The sequence below is a fragment of the Drosophila nasuta genome, chromosome 2L (assembly GCF_023558535.2).
Source record: "Drosophila nasuta strain 15112-1781.00 chromosome 2L, ASM2355853v1, whole genome shotgun sequence".
NCBI lineage: Eukaryota > Metazoa > Arthropoda > Insecta > Diptera > Drosophilidae > Drosophila > Drosophila nasuta.
The window spans coordinates 4,579,615-4,604,743 of record NC_083455.1 but is presented as its reverse complement, the minus strand read 5'-3'; the positions used below and the strand labels follow the sequence as shown (position 1 = coordinate 4,604,743).

Sequence of the window (25,129 nt, the reverse complement as noted above, 5' to 3'; positions counted from 1 at the left end):
GAAATCAAACTCAACTTTTATATCCAATCCACAGCTCCAGATGTCGACATCTATTACTCGGCCAGCAAAAACATTTCACGCACCTCGAGCAACGCCAGCGTTCCGTCGAACAGCAGCAGCGGCATTGGCCACGATCTGGAGCGACAGAATCTGGTGGAACAGCTAAGTCGCAGTCGCGATAGTGGCACTTCATCGCCGCAGCCAAGCGGCAGCATGACGACGCTGGGTAAAAAGGGTCAGACCCAAATAATGCTGAACGTCGAGTCGATTGAGACAACCGAAATAATCACCACCAAAACGATCGAAACCAAACCTTTTACGGCTGCCAGCAGCAATGTGACTGCCACGCCCACCGAGGAGGAGGAGAGTGACTCGAATGACTCTGTCTTCTCCAGCAGCAGTTCCATCGCCAGCGCTGGCGATTTACTCTGCTGCTCTGGCCTCGATCTGCGCGATGTTTATCTGGGTGGCAGCTGCGTGTTGCGCACCAAATGGCGACAGCAGCTCGCCATGCCCTATTTGTTGGCCAAGGGTGTGAGTTTTCATGCGCCTGCGCTGCACGAGAGCATCACACAGACGTCGGCGACCTTACAAGAGTCGACGACTGCGCAGGAGCAACGTCCGCAGGAGCAGCAGCAGCAACGTTCGTTTATGCGCACGCGTCGAAAGTGCCGTGGCAATCAGCTGCAGCTCGAGGAGCAGGAGGAGCTAACCGTGGCCGAGGAATCGCTTAGCTGGTCACTGCCTCCCATGGCTGTGCGCCAGAATCTCTACAATCCCACGCTGCTGGACTCCAGTCGAGTGCTGCTGTTTGTCATCACCAACGAGACGCGTTCGCTGGCACCCATGACACTGGCGGCCCATTGCATTGGACTCATGTACAATGTGGTGTTGGCCGTTCAAATGCTGCCCGAGGATTGTGTGCTTGGTGGCGAGAAGGTAAGTGAACATATCTGCTCAATTACTCAACATCTATTAATTATCCTACCTCTATGCCTTGCAGCTGACGCTGGCCGCCATCAAGGACTACAATCGTGGACGCTCGTATCTCATCGATCTGGCCAAGCGCCAAGGTGTTCCGGTCTTCAATGACATCCAGGCAGCTCTGGAATGCACTGTGGCCAAGGTGCAGATGTATAATAATCGCGAGCGTTGCTAAATTCGTACCTGTTTCAGTTTCCAGCACGTGACAATTTAAGCTACATTTATATATTTAGTGCAATTTATGTTGTTTTTTTAACTCTTAAACTATAGCTATATGGAAATTACTTAACAACGTGTGTGTCTTAATTGTATTTAAGTCTAACCAAATTCATTCTGCTATAACTTTAACTATAATGCCTATGCGTCCCCCCACTATGCTAACTAATATTGCGTATACGTAATCTACCATAATAATTTAAGCTAAACTAAAAAAAACAAACAAAAGAAGTGTAAAACAAATATGTCGTCGCCCAGAAAGCGCATTTCATAAACAACAAAGCATTATGCTTTATGCTAATTTATTATTTATTTAACGTACCACATATTGTACATGTTCATTTCTTGCGGAATGAACAAATTCTGTAAATAGTTTCGTACGACGAAAGTGTAACCTAGCGCATAATACATACAACAGAAATATTTTATATTTAGTGAGCATTACACCATAAACATACATACTTAAATTACATAGAATTTTAGTGGCCCACTGTACCCAGTTAGCAGGCAAAAATATCTCAATAAACAAGTTTTTCTAACATAAAGGCTGATAATTTTTAATTTGATAACAAATTCGAATTGAGGAAATGCGTCAAGCGATGAAGCGCTTTACAACACTGTCAAGTGCTGCCAGATTGACAAGTCAATTTTCAATTATTTGGCATGATTATGCAATCCGTTCCACTCGCTTGCCCATTATATTTTTAGTTATTAAAATTAGTCTATACAAATGTTCTGTAACATAAATTGCAGATTAATAGCAATGGTATTTCTTTTGGAACAGATGGCAGCGCTGTCATTCTGATCAACCGTTCAGTGTGACCATTCATTATTTTTTAACTTGTTATCAATAAATTGGAATTAGTATATTTCTTCGAAGTAAAAAGGTATATTTTTAAAATCAAGTGATCACGCTGCAGCCGCCCACAATGAGGCGCAGTATATGTATGTATGCGACGTGACAAGTGACATACCCGCACATGCACACAAACGACAAGCAAGAGTAGAGAGAGGAGAATGGTGAACGGAGAATAAACGGCGCCACATTCATTCTCACTCTCTACGCAAATATTGTGTTTGTTCTTGGTGCGTGCGTGTGCTTTGTTGCTATTTTCGCGTAGCTTCTTCTACAACAGTTTTTAATGCTGTTTTAAATTCCCTTTAAATCTGGTTTCGCGTGCCTAGTAGCTGCTGCGTTCTTAGCATTCCCTCATTCTCCTTCCTCTGGTCGACTAGCGTCGGCGTTCAGTTTTTGCCCACTTCGATTTCAGTCGCCCATTGCTCGCAATCGTCTCTGGTACGTACTGTGTTTTCGCCTCGTCTAGCCAGCCAAGCTAGTGTGTGTGTGTCTGTGAATGTGTATTTTGCCAGTGGGTTCAATCAACCCACTTTGAGCGGCAGGCCCCCGCTCAAAAATAATGCAAAGTATGTTAAATACAGCTAAACAAAATCAATGCTAAGAAAGCACGCGCGCTTTATGCAATTTTGCCATGTTTGAGCCGAAAAAAGGAAAAAATATTAAATTTTTTGTTTGATTTTTGCAAAAACAAATACGTAACAACGACAGCGGCGTTGCTGCTGTATATGTGTATATTAATGCGCATATGTGTGCATATGCGTGTGTGTGTATGTAAGCATACCAGCTGAGCGTGCCAAAGAAACAGAGAGAGCAGAGAGTGCGAGTGATAACTGCATTGCCGCTCTCTATGTGTGTGGGGAACTTGTTGCTTTCATCGCAACGCCTCACGACTCGCGACCGTTACAGACAGAAGCCGTAGTTGAGTTCAAGTGACGACGTCGCCAACTGAGAACGACAAAAACAAAAGCCAAAGCAAAACAAAAATAATATTCCGTTTGATTGATATAAATGAGTATATGCAGCCCCAAATGGAAAAATCACTTTAATGTGCAAGTGTTGCCGTTTCGATTTTAATTGGCGCGCGCAGCTACAATAAAAAAAAGCACAACAAAACTCAACAAAATACAGACAATACAGTGCCCGTAAGCCGCTTAACGAAGTGCAATAGTAAAAAAAAATTCAAAAAAGCCAAAGCAAAACAAAGAAATAGTAATAATAAGTGGTGGAAGGAGGAGGTGGTGTTGAAGCGTGTAAAATACAATTTGAGTGCCAAACTTCAGCTTTCAATTAACAATACGAACCATGAAAAAACACAAAATAGTAGTATAAGGAAATCAACAAGTGTGTGACGTTTGCTTTATATATTCATTCGTCTGGTCTGCTTCGCTTTCATTCATGCGGTCAACTAGAGTCAACAGCCATAACAGCAGCAAATGTGTGCCTGATAAAAAGCAAAAACAAAAGTAACTGCAGCAACGACGACAAAAACAACAACCAACAACGTTCAGCTGGCCAGAGAGCTTTTATAGTAAGTTTCCATGTTAATACTGCACATGCACTTTACAATTGCACACACATGTAATACACATGTATATGTATGTGTCTATATGTGTGTACAAACTTCTCACTCAGCCTTTTTGCCTATTTGCTAAACATTTTTGTTGTGCAAGCTTTTAGTCATACTTAGTATATTTACTGCCATTCAACCATGGGCACGTGTGTCGCGTGTCAACAGGGCATTTTGCATATCAAGAAGCTTTTACGGGAACCTGTCTGCCAACAACAAGCGCAGGGTGAAGGCTAGGAAGAAAGGGCAAGCATTAATAGGTGACTGTGACAAAAGCTCCAAGCTATAAAAAATCGTCAAGTTGAGATTGATCTCGTTAAAATTGCTTCTACTGCATTGCGAAGCAGATGGGAGCGATGATGAGATTCTCTTAATTGTAGTAGTCATTTGTTTTCAAGACATCTTCATTAAAATTCAGAGATATCTATTGATTTTAACTGCCAAGCAATGATTATTTAGTTTATTATTATTTTCGTATTACGGCACTAGAAAAATTAACAAAAAAATAATTTTTACAGTTTTTAATTCCTACAGCCTTCTTGCATAAATCTATTAACACTGTCCGATAGCTATGATTTTGTGATCATAACAATAATTCTCAGCAATAATTACAAATCGTAAAAACGTTCAGTTATGGCAATTAAACAAGAAATTTACCGAAGATATTATATTTTGTTATTAACGTAATTGAATAATTAAAAAAAACAAAAATTGTTTGTAAAAGTTGCGTCTTACAACCTTTGCATAATCTATAGTTAAATAATCATAACTTCATAATTAAAAAAAAAGTAAAGAACTTCAATTATAAAGATGGAAATAAAATTCAAGATATGTACTTAAACACGTGATATATAAAAAGGGTAGCTATGAATTTCAATTCGTCAATTTGAAAATTACAATTACTTTGAATTTAACTTCAGATTCTTAGCAATAATTACAAATCGTAAAGACGTTCGGTTATGGTCAAATATAATTTGAACAGTTATTGAAAATTTCCCAAGTTAAAATTAGAAAAATTCACCAACTTACTTTTGCAATTATCCGATTCCGATTCGCATAAACGAAATTCAATATGTGCTCTCGCGACCCAGCCTCTAACCAGCTTATTGATTACAAGAACAAAGATGCTGAAGCGCAAAAGGTGGCAACCACCGCGACAGGCATACCAATTGGAGTCAAGGATGCCATTCAAACTGTGGGACCACGTGGCCCAGCATTGCTTCAGGATTTCGTATTCCTGGACGAAATGGCGCACTTCGATGCCGAACGAATACCCGAGCGTGTGGCGTATGCGAAGGGCGCTGGAGCGTTTGGCTACTTTGAGTGCACTCATGATATAACCAAATTCTGTGCTGCATCCATCTTTGATCGCGTCAAGAAACGCACTGCGATTGCAATGCGATTCTCAGTGGCTTGCGGGGAGAACGGATCGGCGGATACGGTGCGTGAACAGCGGGGATTCGCCGTCAAATTCTACTCGGAGGAGGGCATCTGGGACATGGTGGGCTGCAATATGCCAGTGTTTTATATACGGGATCCATCGTTATTCCCCAGCTTGGTGCATGCCCAGAAACGCAATCCGCAGACACATTTGCGAGACGCAGACATGTTCTGGGATTTTATGACTTTGCGGCCGGAGACATTGCACGCACTCCTCATGTATTTCAGTGATCGTGGCACTCCAGATGGTTATCGCCACATGAACGGATATGGCGCACATACTTATCGGATGGTGAATCCCAGCGGCGAGACATTCTATGTAAAGTTTCATTTTAAAACGAATCAGGGCATTAAGAATTTAGATGCACGACGATGCACTGAACTCTGCTCCCATGATCCCGACTATGCCATACGTGATCTCTACAATGCCATCAAGAAGGCCAACTACCCGAGTTGGAGCATGTTCATACAGGTTATGCTCAATGAGGAGGCGAAGAAGTGCAAGTTCAATCCGTTCGATGTGACCAAGGTATGGTGCCAAAAGGACTATCCCCTGTTGCCCGTTGGCAAACTGGTATTGGATCGCAATCCTACCAATTATTTTACTGAAGTCGAACAGCTTGCCTTTAGTCCGGCTAATTTTGTGCCCGGCATCGAACCCTCTCCCGACAAGATGCTGCAGGGTCGTCTTTTCGCATATGGTGACACACAACGCTATCGTCTGGGCACTAACTACAATCAGATACCCGTCAATTGTCCGTATCGCGTGCATGTGCGAAACTTCCAACGGGACGGTGCCATGACTGTCAGCGACAATCAGGAAGGTGCTCCCAACTACTTCCCGAACTCATTCTGTGGTCCCAAGGAGAGTCCTCGAGCTCTGGCCCTGCAGACCTGCTGCCCCATTTCCGGGGATGTCTATCGTTATATGAGTGGTGACACAGAGGATAATTACAGTCAGGCCACCGATTTCTGGACTTACACTCTTGACAATTGTGGTCGCAAGCGACTTATTCGGAACATATCGGAGCATTTGTCCGAGGCGAGTCAATTCCTTCAGGAACGCGCGGTCAAGCTATTTACCATGGTACACGCTGACTTTGGTCGCCTTATGACAGAGGCTCTAAACACGGCCAAAATATCCAAGTTCTAGTGTCTGCAATCGTCTTTTGAAATTAGTCTTAATATTACAAATTTTAAAGTAGATAATAAAATGGAGTCTACAAGTTTCTAGTATTGTCAGCAAACATTTATTTAAATATTAACATATTTAATTCTTTTCAATATTCTATAGGAATATATAAAGAACACTATGCCGTCGCTCTTAACATTTTCCAAAGAAATTCGTGTTAATTTTTTATCAAGTCAAAAAAAAAACTAAATGTTAAATTTATGATTGAGAAAGCTATGAACGAGAATGTTCATTTTCAAACAAAAAATTAACCAAATTATTACATCAAAAGTTATACATATTCAGTATTACGGTATACCACAACATTCAAAATGACATTCAAGTCCTTGAATAACTTCTGACTTCTACCAATTATGTACAATAAATACTTTAAGAAGTAAAGGATGTCCCCTTCAGCCTCTTTTTGCTAGACTTCTCCAATATTGGAAAACAAATTTTTATGGCTTTTTATTTTTTAAAAATTTCCTATTAAGTTCATCCATATCCCACATTTATATAAACATTACTACAATAAGAATATATTGCTGATCTGCATTAAAAATTTATTAAATGCACAATGCATCGAAATATTTTGCGTTTATTTAAAATGGCTAGCGTATATCTTACAGTCGAGCACACTCGACTGTATCTTTCTTACGTGTCCCTTTAAATATTGCCAAGCCTTTGAATTTAAAATTGTGAATAAATTATAAATTTATTTTATCACTGAGTCCAGATATGAATGCCAGGTATCTGAAAGTCAATGGCTTCTAGCGTATTTGCGAACGAGAATTGACGCATGAGACTCACGTTTTACTCATGATTAGAAAGCATAAAATAGCGATGAGCCCCCCTCGTTTAGATATTTACTCGTAGCTCCACGTAGTACTTCAATAAGCTTTATCGAACTATTATGGCAAAGAAATAATAAACGTCTGATAACAATCACGAATTTTGTTTCCCGCCTTATCACAATGGTGCGAATTTTTTTTATTTTATTGTTTGTTGTTGTCGCGTTACTGCAGATAGAAACATAAAGAAAGCTTTTCAGTGGGGCCTCATAGTCGCATATTGGTCGTTTATCTGGTCGGGACAGTCAATAAAGCTTCAAAGATTATTATTTCAATATTTTATTCGGTTTTTTTTTTGTGTGTGCTTTACTTTTTTTTGGCTTTGCCTTTGGAATGTGTCATAGAGTTGTTTTGGTTTATGATTGCTTCATAAATATTATATATTGCAGGTGTGTAGGATCATAAAATGGCATCGCGCTCTCTCACACTCTCTCTCTCTCCCTCTCGTTTTGAGGGGGGATTTTCCCTGTAACAGAAACTAAAGTGAAATGTCATACTTTGTATTTGTCGTGCTTAATATGAACTTTATGGATGATACGAGTATATGAAAGCTTATCGTGTGTGGCACACTCGATCGAAAAGCCATTAAAAATGTAATATGTATTTTTGTATTTCATATACCCATAGATTAGTACGTATTAATAGCAGCTATATTACAGCTTTCGTGTTTAAATTACCCCAACTGCCGTCTCAATTGACCACTTAACATTATCGTTCATTTACAGTTGCTAAGCATGACTCTTATGTGATTGTAAACGGATCGAGTTGATGATAAGAACGTGCACTCGTTTATTATTATGAAGCACCCACAAGATCTGACAATAGTCGATGAACAGCAGCTAATGGAGATTAATAAAGTTGAGCAAATGGAACAGGAGTTAAATGAGCAAGGTGAGTACGTTATAAAATGTGTCTGTAGTGCCATTAGAAACAAAAAAAATACAACATTGTGATTAAGTTGATAGGCCAAATAGGTGTCAAGATATTGCTCTACTCGCTATATTTAACTTTATAAGTACGCAACAAAAGTTTTTCGGATTGTGTTTGTAGGCATTCTTGACTAGCGTCATCAGGTTAATATTACTTTTAACATTTCTGAGATTACATATTATATTTTATAATAATAGTATTTAAAACAACGAAAACAGTAACAAACAATAGTTTTTGGGAAAATACAAACACCTGTGTGATCAGGTCATATTTCTATGAAATATGCCTTCATAAATTCTTTTTCGATTGTCATGCACTTAATTAGTGTATTCTTATGCTAAAAGTCTAAATTTATTTCCACCTTTATTGATTGAATCAATTCGCTGAAGAAGTTGTTGATGCAATCAATTATCAACATGTTGTGATGCTAATACAACCTTAATATATTATTGTCCACAAATTGAGGTAATCAGCTGTGTTAGCCCTGTTGAACAGATTGAGTTTACGATGGTATTCGTATATGGTACTCGTAAAGTGAGTTTGAATCACTCCCAAATGGTTCCACCATAAACTCAATGCTTTGGCAAAGTTCAGGGCAATCATTTCCATTTTCCCAAATCGTTGCTTTGCACGTGCCACGTGCCTGGCCAAAAAAATGAATGCTTAGGTGCAGCACAACATTTTACGAGTGCGAATATGAGTATGAATATGTGTGTGTGACTATGATTACGAGTATGTAGGGGGGGCAATAACGAATATAAATAGAAGCGAGCAGCCTTGATAAACAGGCTTACGAACGGTCAGGAGTGGAAACAGAAGGAGGGGTTTGATAAGCCGAGCGACGAGCAATCATTGTAAATGTTTATAATTTGTTTACTGATTAGTGTGAGCTGCATGTAGTTGTTGGCCGAGCAGATTAAAAAAAAAAATTGATTAGTCGTGATATAAGCAACTGCTTTTATTGATCGAACAATCGAAGGAAAACAAAATACATGAATAAAATGCTTAACAGAACTTCTACAAGACACCGAAACAATCAGCACGAAAATGTTGATGTCTAAACATAATAAAAAAAAAAGGGAAAATTACGCAAAAAAAAGCGCGCAAAATGAAGCGAAATAAAACGTAAGCGTAATGTTTAACTTAACCCGAAAGGGTTAAATATGCGCAATAGCAAATACAAGTGACTTGACAAAATAAAACAACAAATGCATGTACAACAAAAAAAATACTTAGCGAATTCCCAGTCGAAGTGGCAGACGTAGTCGTAGTCGTAGTCGTTGCCAAAGCTAAAGTGGCCCCAGCTCGAGCTTATGCCCCAAGCCAAAGCCCCAGCCGGAGTCAGCATTTAATTGTTGAATATTTATAGCTAGCCAGATGTTGACAGAACAGAGCCAAAGCCAAAGCCCGAGCACGAGCAACAAGCCAGAGCTCCAAGTCATTCGTCTGGTATTGGTTCTGAAGTGTCACCTTAGAACAGACATGACGAAAGCAATTTGCAGTTGAAACGCACTCGCACACTTAATTTGATTTCCAAGCTCGACACCAAAATTAAAATGAAACGAGGAGCATTATGCAAAGTAAAAGACGCAAGCCCAAGACAAGTACTACATTCTTACAGTTTAATATATTTACCTAACTTAATGCATACACATGTACTTACACATCTGCATATACTCCACATATAGTACTTCTCTCAACATATACACATACTATACTATACTATACTATATAGTTGACTATTCTCCGAACTGATATGATATGGAGGTTATCGCCCAGACGCGAACTCAATTCATTTGAGCATTGACTTCGTTTCTATTTATTCCCTCCTTTTGCCTGCCCTGAATTAATAATAGTATTTATATTATTGACTCTTAGCTTTTTTAAACTGTTGGCAATATTTTCTCTCTCTCTCTCTCTCTCTGTCTCTTTTATAATTAAATTTTTAGACAGTGCTTCCGTTCAACCGTTCAATATTATATCAACTTGAATAATAGTATCTCATATCTTACTCCAATTTGTTTTTATGATATCCGCTTTGAACATTCATCAATTTCCATAAAGATAATTGAAACACATTGCGTTGAGTATCACAAATCTTTTGAAATATGCGTTCCTTCAATGCTACTCTTTATATACAGCAAATGCAGATAACAGGCGAAGATTCATTCATTTTACTATCTGTGGGGCCAATGCCGATCCTCAAATGTTTAATAATAATAGTCATACGATTTCATAAAGGTTAGTAGGTGAAGAAAATTGGATAAGAACACAAATTCTTGAAAATTCATAAAATAAAAGATAATGTTAAATGTGTTATTTGTTTTCCAAGATCAAATCAAAAATATTCAAATTAATATATAAAAAATACTGAAGTATACCAAAAACTATAATTCGTCTATTGATATATTACTACATTGAAAATTTAAGATCTGAAGCGGAATGGGCGTGGCAAATATCTAAAATGAGTTTCATATAAGGCAGCGTTGTCAATTTTTTTGTGGTTAATTACTTCTAATCGTCTCTAAGATCTTTGTGTTTATTCAAACAGATGGATAGACAGTCATTACTATATTGTCTAGTCTGTTGGCGCTGATCAAGAATATATAAATTATTCAGTCGGAAATGACCTTTTTCCATGTCAAAGTTATAATACCTTTCTAAAAAGTGCTGCCATATAATATTTCTGTATGCACTACTAAAAAGTGCATTACTCTGAATATTATGATGTTTTCTATGAAATAAAAATGAATGTTGTGGGGTATTTAAAACAGTTCTCTGAAAGCTTTTGATACCTCTGCTAATCAATTATCTAACTCCGAAAAGTTGTTTCCGCATAGACGAATGCATATGCATGTATATGTAGGTAAAGTTGAGTGTTTTAAGTCAAGTGTTAAGTGGCAAGTAGTTGATAGTTTCCACTGATTAGTCAAAGCCTTTTCCACTTCTCAACGATCCTCCATACTTAAGCTTATTTTCCAATTAGTCAATGTGCGGCCACCTTTTTTCAATTCACAGCGACTGCAGAATCTTTGGGTCGAATAGAAGTGCTTAAATGTGTGTGTGTGTATCTGTAAGACACAGATACTATATATACAGATGCACACACAAACCACTCAACAATGTGGACACATTTCACTTAAAGTTGTCGCCGCTTAATGAAGTGTAAATAGTAAATTGCAGTCAAACATTATGAATCTCATAATCATTATTCATTGTCATCATCATCGTTATGATCATTATTGTCATGACACTCAACAGTCATGCACAATGGCAATAACAACAACAACAATAACAACAACAACTGCAATTGCAACAATAAGCAATGATAATGTTGTTCATGACGCTGATGACGAAGAACACATGCAAATCACATGGGTATCCTATGGATACTCGCACTCGTATTCACTTACACATACTCATACTCGATTCACATGTGCAAAAATAAACGCAGCTCCATTGCTTTGTATGGTTAATATAAATATGTATGCAAATAAAATAATAATTTTCGCTCAAAATTCACTTAACGAAGTACTGAAAATGCTAAGGGAAGTGCGGAGTGTCTTTGGGAACAGCTAATTTTCATATTTCACTGGAAATTGACGGGCCGTCAGTGGGCTTCGTTCGCTTCGTTTTGCACATGTGGAGGCCGGGAAAATGCGACAGGCAGCAAACACACATGACATGCATTTTATTCGCATCTTTTTCTTCCCCACCGCTTGTTTTTTGTCGTTATTCGTTATTTCTTCACCTTGTTCTGCTTGTTTTATTTTCATTTTCATTGCGTTATTTTCATCATACATATACCACACCCATGCAGGAAACTGCCTGGAGTACAAGTAGAAGTATCTCACGGATACAGTGTGACAACTATACAGTGGTAACAGTGCACACTTCTCTACCCTCCACACTCTCCTCTCTACACTCTTCTTTCTCCACTCTTCAGCTCACAACTAGCATATGATTCATTTGTCAAGCTTGTGTGTGCTTGGATTCAAACCAAAACATATGCGTCATGTTCTGTGCACATTCACTTGGCTACTACAATCGTACAGATACAGATATGAAATTATATATTTCCATAATGCTCGCATGCATTCGCATTTTGTAATTGCAATTAATGCAATCTCTGTCCCATATGACAGTTGCACATGCCCCAGTCACAGTCGCCGGCTCGATTGCATTGCCCAGAATGTGGAGGACTCATCAATCTGGCTATCTGACAGTCAAGCACTTGTGGGAATTATTTTCACCACAAAAGTGGTACGATTACATTTTTAAGCACTTGATGTAAGCAGTGCTGAGATAATCCTTGCTTAAATTTCAATTCACTGGCTGTGATTTGACTGTTTCCTATAAAAAGAGCTTTGGTACTATCATTTTAGATCTTAGCGTTAACATACGAGATATACCCGCTACCCATTTCGAATAAGAGCAAAACAGTGCGGTATTATTCTTAGAAAATACCAAATTATTATAGCGCAATAATATTGAAATGTACTGAAGGTTATAATTGGTATATTGATATAGTACTGCATAGAGTACTAAATATACCATATTATCAGCCGAAGCAGCTCAAACAATATTGCAGTACACGTTTTTTGCCATAGAATATATCTCTTAAATAACTTCTTCACTTTTTATCTGATAGCATCCAAATTTACAGGAATCTTAAGTATTTATTGTACCAAAAGTTGCGGCTCTAGCTTCAAAACAAGTGAGAAAGCTACAGCTTTGAATAAAAGCAAAACAGTGTGGCAATATTCCCAAAATATACCAAATAAATATACCGCAAAATACTGAAATATATAAAATGCAATGCTTTTGGTATATTGAAGTAGTTTCGTTCAAAATATACCATAGAGTGCAAAAAAAACAAAAGTATCAAAAACCTTCTACAATTTTATCTAATCGCAGGAACATCAAATGCTGTTATTATTGTATGTACCGAAAATCGACTCTTGCTTCAAAATTACGCTTGCTATTCATTTTTTGTCGATTTGCGGGGGCGGAAGTGGGCGTGTTAACAAAAATTATATCTCTATCTCTTATAGTTTCTGAGATATAGCGGTTCATACACACAGACGGACAGACAGACATGGCAATATCGTCTCGGTTGTTGACGCTAATCAAGAATATATACTTTATGGGGTCAGAGATGCCTCCTTCTGCCTATTACATACATTTCCTGCAGACATAAAGTTATAATACCCTATGGGTAGCGTGTATACAAAGAAAATTATAATGTTTTGTATTTGTCATTTCAATTAAATGTTTTAAACATTTTAATAATTTCAATTAAATGTTTTAAACACATTTTAATATAGTTACAAACTCACATACACAAGCTAACGAAATTATGTTAATATTGATTGATAGTATTTTATTTTATCAGCATTTCCTTTATTTGTCTGCCAATATTTGTAAACAGACTTATAAAGGAAAAACTAAAATTTGATCAGTCTGTTCCGGTTGCAATTCGATAAGGATTTAATAAATGGTATACAGGAAATATGCAAGACGAATTAATGAGTAAGATATAAAAGAGAACGAATTGTGAAATCCTGAATGAATATTCGACAAAGTATCGTCATTTTATTTTTATTTAGATAAACCCAAAAATTGGGTTAACAAAATCGTCTATGTTTGTAAAATTATCAATGAAATTAAAAATACTAGTAGACATACAAAAAATATCCGATAAAAACAATGAAATCAAGAATATGTATATAGAAAAAAGTAAAACAAAAACTTTCGATAATGCGCGAATGAATATTTTCCGAGAATTGCTTCAAATTGTGAGTTGACCTTTAGACTGTTGTCTGATAAGCGAAAAGCTTAATTGACAATTTGGTTAAGCAATGCGACGTCACATGAGAAGCCACTGCGATCCCCAAACGCCAAAACCGCACATGGCACATGGCACCCAGTAGCCAAAGCCAAAGCAAAAAGGGGGGCCGGCGGAACGATGACGTAGCTGAGTCAACGCGAAGCATGCCGGGCATTCAAAATAAAATCAAAGTACAACCGCAAATGGCAGCAGCAGCAACAACAGCAACAGCAACGCCAACGCCGGTTGTGTTTGGTCCGTCGTCGGTTTGTTGGTTGGTTTCGTCACAGAAATTCCGGCGTATAGCGGGCGGTTAAAGTACAACGGCGACTTCGACGACGGCGACGACGACGTTGGCGCTGACTTTGCGATGTCTCGGCGATGGCTCAGGCTCTGGGCCAGCCAGCCGATGATTGTGCATGAGTAAATGTGGCATTTGCGGCATGAATGCGGTGTTGAATGACAATCGAGTATACTCGATTCGCCACCGGCGAATTGCATTCAATTGAATCAGAAGTATCAATCAAGCCACACACACACACACTCGTCGAGCTGAGCTCAGAGTGAAAAACATAAATGCGCGAATATTTCTATAAAATTCGCAGTGTCTCCACACTCTAGGTGCTATCATCAATCAGAGACACAGACACGGACACAGTTGTGCCCATCCCAGTGTCCGAGTATCTGTATCTGCTTCTCTGCCAGCCAGCCAGACTTTTTTCTTTCTTGTTGTTTTTTGTGTATACTATATATTTATGGCCCGTGACTGATAACCGAGCGCCTTTGACAGCTCAGCTTGGCTCACTTGTACTACTATCAAGAGGCAGAGCGACCCATAATAATACGCACACACAGATACAATCGAAATACTTGTGTGTGTAGTTGCTACTGAGCTCCGGGATACAGATACTGATAAGAAGCACTCGACGCTGTCGTTGTCGTTGTTGCTGCGGCACGATATGATTGTTTGCCAAGCTGAAAGTGAGCTGATCAACAAATACGAGGCCTATGACTGTTCGTATATAAAAAGAGGGGCCACCAAATAAACTTGATGATCGAACATGTTATACTCTTCATCATGATGTGTGCTTAAGAACTGATCTTTATTAAAATATGTATAAATTCTTGGATTTTAAGAGTTGACAGAGGTTACAAAGAAAGATTGTATTGACGGAATGTTAGATATAATGAGTGTTAGTGAGGAGATTTTTCTAAGTTTCTTTAAATTGATCAACAAATAATTACATTTTACCCTGCATAAATATTTGGCACATTCCTTAACTGAACCACAAATAGTTGTATTTCTGTTCTTAAACTATTTGCACAGTTTGTGACAAGATTGTCTTACCCGTTGTGAGTGTATTAAATTCTGTTAAGATTTGTTTAATCTTACTCTCACCCGTATACTCTCTTCTTCTTGCTCTCCGACACTCCTCTCCATATTTCTCTTTATTATTTTCAAATATTTGTTGTTAGCTTAATGCCCCATTTGAGGTATTAAATATGACATTTGGTTTACACAGAGCGAAAAATTGTAAATTACGTGAGAATATAATGTCATTAAAGATTAACGCTTAGTAAAGGTTTTTTAGCGCTTGTGTTGACTTGATCTTGTTTCAATAGAATATACACATGTATATTTAAATATATGCCTAAGGTATTGTGTATTTATTTTTAAATGAGCTAAATTCTACATCTTTTGATTATTCATAATTATTTAAAGCGGCTCGACTAGGTGATAAATAATATTAACAAGAAAATGCTTGTCAAGAACATAGAATATATTTTGTTTAACTGTCAATGTATTTTTGGAAAACATATTTTAAAAATGATTAAGTTGCCAGAAGAAAATAATAATAATAACAATAATAAATATGACAACTTAAAAAAAATGTTTTGAAATTTCACATTTTGTTTTAAAGTACAAATCTAAAATAATTGGAATAAAAATTACGAAAAATTCTAAATACAATATTAGTTTTAACTAGTTAAATTTAATTATAAATCATTCTTTTAATTAGCTTTGTATTATATTTGTGACGAAGACAATTGATGACATTTCTTATTCATAGAAATTTCAAATTAATCACTTGAAAATCTTAATAATAGAGAAATGATTGATGATGATATTTTGTATGAATTTATCGGTGTCATTTCCCGTTCTTATAGTATGATAATACTAAAGATCTGTCCAACGCCCAAACTAACCCCCAATAGTGCTTCGTCAGAGATAGGAAGAGAACTCGAGTACAGTCCTGATAATCTTACGGTAAATCTAAGCTACTCCAAGAAGAAAAAGTGTTAAAAGAAATCAACAAGTTATATGCTGTTTATGTTGTTTATGTGCGACACTTTATAGGTGTGTTTGTGTGACAGCCATTAAACAATTAGAATCGTACATATACCTAATATTGTACACGTATATATAACGATTAAGCGTCGTTGATAACGTCGAGCAAAACACACACACACACACACATACACACACGGAGAAAACTTCTGCGCATGCTTCGTTTGAGAATCGAGAAGGAGCCACGAACGAACGAGAGAGGCAAAGAGCGAGAGAGAGAGAGAGAGAGCGAGTAAGAGAGAAGTGGGCCGATGGGATCCGAGCCGTAATCGGCGTAAATTGTTAACAATTTTGCTAAGGCAAGTGCGCAACAAGCGACAATAGAAACAACAAGTATAGTAATAATATTTAATAAACTTTATATGTTTGCTGTGGGGCTCGCACAGCCGAACGACGATCGACACCGACATCGACGTCGACACCGACACCGACACCGGCAACAACAATAGCAACGACGACGACGTTGGCGTTGACTGCGTCGATGTCGTCGCTGCTGCTTCTATATCTACAACAAATAATATTAAGACAGTTAGTACGTGCTGAGAACATTATTTGAGGTTTAGTCAGTGTTTTGCACTGGGCGGTTATAATACACAGCACCGAGAGACTCCTCCGGTACCCCAAATAACAAATAACAGACAGCAAAAACAGAACAAATAAGTTAAAGAACACAACAACACAAATTTGTGCCGGTTGAGATGAACAAACGAGGAAACCTCTGACAATATCATTAATAAATTCGCCAATTAATAAAAATTAGCAATAGGCATATATTTGTAAAGATTAGAAATTATTAAGAGATTAGCATATACTCGTCGTCGGACTGTGATAAACGAAAAAGAGAAGCACAAACACTCAAAAAACCAAAAAAGAACACAAAAAAAAACTCAATTTGCATTATTTATTTATGTGGTGCAACTCATTAACCCCCTCCCCTATTCGGCATTCCCGAACCGCATGTAAAAATACTATATACTACTTCTAAAGCAGAATCGTAATCGCTGAAAAACATTAACATTTGCCGCCGGCTTGAGCTTGAAGCTTGAGAGTGTCTCCGTTGCCTTTGCTATTTTCGATTTTAATTTGTGCAAATATTGAACTTTACTTTACTTAACTGTGGTGTAGGCAACGTGCATGTGTGTATGAAACAAAACCAACAGAATAAACAACAATAATATACAAAAAAAAAACTATGCGCCAACAGCAATTTGTGAGAAAACAAAATTTGCACCAACAAGTGTGAAGGATTTTCAAATATTTGCCCATTGTCGCGTCGTCTTGAATCGTCAATCTCCTCAGTCTCCAACCAAGGAACTTATCCAACTGATACTCAGTGATTGTTTTCATAAGTTTTCAAAGAGGAAGTCTCCATACTTACTAAATGTACGCCTCAATGTTACCCAGTTTATTAACTATGAAAACCGAAAATTTAACAAATTCGGGCTACGATGATGATCTACTTTTCGAAGAGAATCTTGTTCTACAAATGATGGGTGAGTTGATCATTCGAAAAAATCTATGCATTCGTAGTATGTGTATCATTTTATGGGTTTGCTGCGATAGGCCTTATCGAGTTTATTATTTCATTGGAATTTATCTTGGAATTATATCTACTTGAATTGGTCAAGTAGACGCCATTAAAACCTTGTATTTACTTATCGATGTTTGCACTGAGAGAAATACTATAGGTTGCTATCTTTTTGAATTTATTTTAGTTTGTATTTTTATAATCAAGCAATTTCTGGAATTCTTTAGATTATTTTTATAATTACTGCTAGACCCGACGCAACATTAATCGCATTATATTATATATTGCAAGGAAAAGTAATCTATAAATTTGTGAAAAATATTATAGCATACTTTTGGGTATGATTTTAATTGGACACCTAGGATCTTGGTAATTGGATGTGAAGCTAAAAGTATTCAACATTTATTCCAATAACATTCTATATATCCAGTATATATTGTTCTTTGAAGAAAGAGCATTCAACTCTCGTTGTTTGCAATCAAAGGAATTATGCTTCTATCAATTATTCCGCGTTCTTCGTCTACATTCATTTTGGCTCTGATAAGATACATACAATTTGATGGCGCATGTTTTTTGCCAAAAAACAAAAGAAAAAATAAAAATTACTTATGTATACATGCCTAAAAAAATAATAGAAAATCACGCGATCAATGATAATATATTTAAGGAAGGCGAATGCTAGATACTCTATAACTGAAATCAATACACTTTAAATTGAAGTTTCTTTCCTCAAATTATTCACCTGTAACATTCGTGTGAATAAACATTTACATAGGATCTTTGATAATAGCATTTCACTCGTAAAGTTCATATCTTGCAGTTGATTACACACTTCAAATGTTGCCACATTTTATGAGTGCTGCTTTGCCAAGAGCTCCATGCGATTTTATCAGATTTTTGTTGTACCCCCATATGATTAAAGCAGCTTTATTGCGGTGCTTATCAAAGATTAGGCTTTGCATTTACATATGTACAAGCAAGTTGTGCTATTGTGATTAGATTTCGTCCCCACCAATCGTATAAAACATGAAGAAATTATTTTGCGTCGTTGTGGGTCTATTTCAGCGCACCTTTTGCGATTATTCTCTGGCCTTTAGGCGTATTATTAGATTATGAAAGTGAAACTGTGGCTCACGCTTCTTCTTATCTGACAGCATCGTAAATTAAAGTAAATCCAAAAATATCAAGGAAACTGTTTGCCATAAAATCAACACCACTTATCACAATTATTGAAGTAATGAATATTTAGTAGATGTAGATCAAGCATTAAATCGATAGATCCATTAAAATTGTGCCAAGTCATTAGATACATCACAGACAGTACTCAAATCTAGAGTTGTAAACGATCTCTTCCGAGTTTGAAAAGCAAAACCAATTTAATACGTTTCTTGGATAGTTAACGTAATTCCTGTATTTAGAGTATCTTCGTGTTGAATTTATCATTTATAACTTAATTATTTTGTTTTCGATGGTATTTCACACACGAATGCTTTAATTAATTACTAATTGCAAGTAGAACCTCTCTCTCTCTCTCTCTCTCGCTCTCTCTCTCTCTCTCTCTCTCTGTGTGTGTCGAATGCAGAGCACATTATCAACTTGGATTAGTGATTCGTAGTCGATTGCAATTGAATACAACAACAACTTCAAGTAATTGAACTACACGTGCTATTTATATGTACTTAATTTCTTGTAATTATTCAGCTACCTAATAAAATAATCATCAGTTGGCTGATTTGCAGTGATCCAACCGGAAATACTAGACTTGTCTACACACACACACACACACACACACACATTTACTTAGGGACCAACACTTTATTAAAATGGCGCATTTTCACATTTTGCGAGGGACACTTGAACTTGAGACATATGTTGTGATACTTTTAAAGTAGCCTAATACTTTTTGATAACAGTTGTCAAAATAAAAAACTACCTAATGGAAAAGAGTTTATAGATCGAGCACTTAGGAAGTCCTCTTGGGCTAAATTCATATCTCTGGGAAATTGGTAGTTCCAAAGGTCGAAGATTCGGGAGCAACGATAAGCTTTATAATAGCCAACTGACTAATAATGCCACGGAACAATGACAGGCATATTTTAGAGGGATAATCGAGAGCTACGTACTACTGTGGGCAAAAAGTAAGGTGAATTTTCAATTTAAACTTCGCGGGCGTAATAATTCGGCCTAATTCTTTTTTCCTTATGTTGGCAAGACTGTTAATGACATCTGGTCCAAATTTCATATGAATGTCATTATCAGAAATATATTTACGCTTGTGTTTTCCAAGCGACCAAGAGTGCATTTTTCGATTTTTTACAATGTCTGAATGAGAAGTGCCATCAAATTTTGTTTGCCGAATGAAATTTCGGCTGCGGAAACGTTGAGGATGTTGCGGAATTCCTTTGGTGATTCTACTATTTTACAAAAAAAATGTTTATAAGTGGTACAAAAACTTCAAAGAGGGTCGAGAACGTGTTGATGACTTGGAGCGCTCCGGACGACAATCAACGTCGACACATGACCAACACGTCAATGAAGTGGAGACAAAAATCGTCGGTTGACTATTAGAGACCTTACTGATATTATCGGAATATCAGAAAGATCTGTGAGAACCATTTTGAACGACCATTTGGGCCTACGAAAAGTCCAATCTCGTTTGGTACCAAAAACGACCAATTTCTGTACACGTTTTTCTTGACCATTTCGCCAAAAATTCGACGCATATCGTTCCACAACCACCGTATTCGCCTTATTTGGCTCCGTGTGACTTCTGACTATTCCCAAAGCTGAAGAGACCACTTCGGGGAACGCGTTCCGAGTCGATTGAGGAGATAAAAGCAAAATCGAAGAAGGCACTGATGGCTATACCGAAAAGGGACTATTTGGCATGTTTCGAGGATAGGAAAAAAAGTGTGCAGAAGTGTATTTTATCGGGAGGGGATTAATTTAAAGGGCATGATATTGATTTAGAAGAATATATAAAGATTTTTCATTTTACAAACAAATTCACCTTACTTTTTGCCCACAGTAGTATAAGTAGATAATGAATTCGAAATGTTTGAAAAGTTGATTGAAATTTAAGCTAAATCCACAAAAACGATTCCTTATATCTAATCTGTAAAAAGTTTCCAAAAAGATATAAAGCTTTGTTTTCAATCTTGCTTTGACTACAAATATATTTTTGCGGTAGGTCGAAATGAAATATGATCAAGACTTGTTGGCCCGAGTTTTTTTCTGGTCAATCAGCGTGACTGGCCAAAAAAGAATTGATGAAAGCGATCAACGGATCTTTAAAGTATGTTAATGCCAAGGCGTTGGCCATAAACTGATGATGTAAATGAGACAGAAATCTATTCCGAGAATTAGAGAAAAAGCTAGAGATATTCATGTGGCAAGTGGCTAGATTTAATGTGTAAGCTTATTAGTTATTATATAGTATTGTAGTTACGTAGATCTGAATGCTTAGACAAGTCAAGTTCTAAATGTCGCCGTCATTGGCGACGCAGTTCAAGACGAAGACTAATTTAATTGCACGGCGGCTATTTGGAGATACAAATGTATCTGAAACACGTTAGCGCCCAATTAAAAGGCAAGACACTAAGACTTTAACAAACATAGTTAATGGAAATTACACCTGACTTGGAGATTTGTAGCTTGTTTTACTTAGAGGCGCCTTCTCAGCCTCAGGTCATTTGATAGCCAGACACAAGCTGAAATACACACATACACATACAGAGCTTAGATTGATATACATAAATTCAGAGATACAACTACAAATTGCTTTGCTGGTTATACAAGTCTGGCTTACAGAAATGATTGGTCCAGCGCATTGTGTTAGTTGCTTTGACTTTTTGTTAATAACAATTTAATTGAGACGCTTTTAGCATTTTAATTATAGACAATATGCGCGCAATTATTAGTCATAAACGTAATGATAATGCCAATAAAAAGTTGAATATCGCATTTGACTGACGGCAGTTAATTGGATCAAGTCTGCTTTAAAATAAATTCAAATTAAAAGCGAAACAAAAAACCAGATTGCAACTCCAATATCAGAAGAGATAACAAAATACATAATATATATTGTATATTTGGAATCTGCATCAGCTGTTTATTTTTCAAATTCACCTGCTAAACGATCCTATTTTATACTTTTTTTGATGATCACATGAGGGAAATTCCTCACACTTTCATCCTACGACAGGCATTTGTGAATTTGCTGGGCACACACAAGTGGGAGAAGTGGTTAAACCATTTCACAACTATATGATGAGATCTTTCTTTATCTTTGATCGTCCGATATTTGCATTCGCCAATTGACAATTTCTAATGTTTAACACAAATAAACCAGCCCACGAGCTGATTTCATTGCATTCTACTCTATCTAAGGTAATATTCAAATATAACTGACAAAGTGGTGTAAAATGACGCTATGGCTTCTCCCTGGCGTGGGTTCTAATACAACAACAACAACAAAACGTAGGAATTCACACAGAACCGTCTAGGTAAATATGCATTTTAGAGCCAGAGGTCAGGCGAGGGAAGATGAGCTCAGCTTTTTCTTTGCTTTTGCAATTGGGTTTTACGACATGGTTCGTTATTAAGGGTATAAAGTTTGTTCCAGCAAGAAAGTTCAATTTTCGAATACATCATCTTACAGCTGAGAATGAGGTAGGCTGATCATAGTTAGTGAGATGAGCTAAGACGATCTTGCTTTCCAGGGTTTTCTTTGCATCGCAGATCAAATATCATTGACAAATATTCCGATGACTAAATCCCACTTTGTTTGAGGAAAGCCTTCTCAAAGTAAACCAAAACATCAAGTAGTTGATTGTCAAGTTAATTAAAATAAACCATTCTGGGAAATATGACTGCGATTTTTATGAATAAAGAGACAGAACAGTAGACAAATATTCTGCTTTAAGTATGTGGTAATACAATCTATGTATATTTATTTTATGGATTCAATAGAAATGTGTTTAATTAACAAAATTTTAAATACAAAATTACTTTTCAATTTAATTTAATGAATATAGTATTACATAGTAAACAAATTACAAATAAATTCAATAGAAATGTGTTTATTTAAGAAAATTTTAAATACAAAATTAGTTTTCAATTTAATTTATTGCACATAGAATTATATTATAAAATATTCAACTTACACGTGAATTTATATAATTTATTTTATGAATTAAATGGGAATGTGTTTTTTTTTTTAGTTAACTCCTCTTTTCTAATAAAATTGACACTTTTTTGTTCTAAGAATATTCACATAAGTTACTAAGAATACTATTGAGTATTCTTTCTACAATTATTTGTCGTTTTTTCCATGCATTTAATGTTATTTGCATATCCTATTGTCTTTGTAATTGTTGCTCTTATGTAATTTCGATTTTTAATTTATTTCAGAATGTTTTGTATCGTTCAATTAAATTTCTTAAAAATTGTTAATATTTTTAAGTCTTTTTTATGATTATTAGAAAGCGCTTCATTAGTTATGCAAGCGACATCTTAAGTATTAACACGTCGTTGCCGATAGTTTTTCATTCGGCAATTAGCTTGTTGACCCAACAAGATACTAAGTATGTAATGCCTAGTTAAAAAATTATTACCAAATTAGCAGTTAATGGGCCAACAATACTACACACATAACCCTGCCCAGACTTAGTAACTCTTTAAGTGTTTTGGCTAATGGAAATTAACTTATTTTCTCGCCGCTTTTTCCTTAGACAATAATTAACTATTATTGTGATTGGAATTATATGATATTCGCATTTTGAAATGCGGAATTATGTCTGTCAAAAGTATCGGCCTTGACAGTTTCTATATGTTTTGTTGTTGTTGTTCCTCTATTCAATCATTATCATGCATCGGCGTCGTGGGGGCGTTCTACATATGTAAGTCTACGATGAGGATGAGGATGACGAGCTTCGAGCTTAAGCTGGAGCTCGAATCAAACTGATAATAGGTTGCAGGGGCATTGATTTGCCTAGGCGTCACCTTGCAATTGGAAACTTTTTTCTTGTTTTGTTGTATTTGCTTTGTTACGCATTCCCAATGAATTTGATCTTTGGCACGCAATTCGAAATGAATTGAACAAAAGCAACAAAATGCTTCTACTTTTTTTTTATTTGTTTTGATATCGCGCCGCTCGTTGACTCACTTTTTTTATAATCGACGGCGAGACGATTGCGATTCACAATTTCCACCGATACACCCAATATATACGTAGAGTAAAACGGTTCGTGCCCATTATTCATGTGCAATTTCTGTGCCCCAATATTTTGAGGCGATTCGATTTTAAATTAAGTATTTGCGTCGCACTCGCTCGCTCTCTCTCTCTCTCTCTCGCTCTTTGTTGATTGCTCTCTCAGTTATCAGCAATGCCATTAGGCACGTTATTAAAATATTGCTTCAGGCTGCAGCGATAAGAGCTTATATTATATTAGTTGGCTGGGGTTATATGCGGGGGTAACAGGGGTTAAGCCCGACCAGATTGTGTTTATAAAATTACATAGTTGATGTCAGTTGTATTCCCCAGTTGTTGTCATTGTTATGCATGAAACACAACAAACTGGAAACTAAGCAATAATTGAAGCTTATGTTGAAATTGATTTGTATACTATAATATAATATTATACACTTCAGTGGATATACATAGAGATAGGGTATCTAAATATATAATCACATCCCACTTCTATATTATTTTGTAATTTCTCTGAGCATATAATTATCGTCAGACAGTCCCACTTTAAATATTTCCCTAATCGTCAGTTATATTCCGATATGCGGTAACTTTTATTATATAATATTTAAATCTATATGTGTAAATGTTAATATTTTATCTCTCAAGAACGTCTGAATCCAGTCAAACTTGCTTTTTAATTACCCAGACTTTAATTGAAGTCATTAAATACTGATACTTGTATTTTCTTCAATGAAGTTGTCCTACCTTAAGCAATCATTTAGTTTCATCTATCCATACAATGTCTGCTATGTAAATGTCAAAGCGTTCTTGTGAGTCTTTTTATGGAATACCAAAGAGTAGCCATAGACAACTTTTAATTAAAAAATTCAGATTTATCGTAATAAAAAATGATAATCGTTCGATCCAAGAGACGATGACGACAAATGTACTGATAAGGAATAAACATTCATACTCGTATTTATAGTGTCTAATGTATTTCACAAGAATATTTCGAATTAAAATCATGAATTTCAAAAGAAATACCTAATTAGCCCCAAGTATTTCCATATATATTTAATCCTATGTCTCCATAAAAGTGTCTTTCATTAATTTGATTTGCTAATTCCACCTACACCTACATAGGAGCATGTTCCTATTTACTACAAACTAATGATATCATTTGAAAACTGATATGATTTAAATACGCTTCGTA

The 25,129-nt window shown here is 36.5% G+C and overlaps 3 protein-coding genes across 7 annotated transcripts in view; all 3 read left to right on the top strand.

The window, feature by feature from the left end:
* The window catches only part of LOC132788137 (uncharacterized), a 29,897-nt gene extending 28,396 nt beyond the window's left edge, over positions 1-1,501 (top strand). For all 4 annotated transcript variants that reach the window (XM_060795458.1, XM_060795477.1, XM_060795483.1 and 1 more), the window contains 2 exons: positions 35-939; positions 1,004-1,501. In XM_060795458.1, coding sequence (XP_060651441.1) covers positions 35-939; positions 1,004-1,159 — 1,061 coding nt within the window. In that variant the 3' untranslated portion in view covers positions 1,160-1,501. The remainder of the gene's footprint in view (positions 1-34; positions 940-1,003) is intronic.
* A 1,222-nt stretch (positions 1,502-2,723) lies between these two features.
* LOC132785358 (transcription factor HNF-4 homolog) overlaps positions 2,724-25,129 on the top strand; it is a 28,970-nt gene continuing 6,564 nt past the window's right edge. The window contains exons 1-2 of one of the 2 annotated variants that reach the window (XM_060791445.1): positions 2,724-3,587; positions 7,814-7,979. In XM_060791445.1, coding sequence (XP_060647428.1) covers positions 7,886-7,979 — 94 coding nt within the window. In that variant the 5' untranslated portion in view covers positions 2,724-3,587; positions 7,814-7,885. Of the gene's footprint in view, positions 3,588-7,813; positions 7,980-16,783; positions 17,692-25,129 lie in introns of those variants that run through there. The other variant, XM_060791436.1, reaches the window with a different exon arrangement.
* LOC132785373 (catalase) lies at positions 4,550-6,331 on the top strand. Its single transcript, XM_060791458.1, has one exon. The coding sequence runs from the start codon at positions 4,699-4,701 to the stop codon at positions 6,217-6,219; it is 1,521 nt and encodes a 506-aa protein (XP_060647441.1). The 5' UTR covers positions 4,550-4,698; the 3' UTR covers positions 6,220-6,331.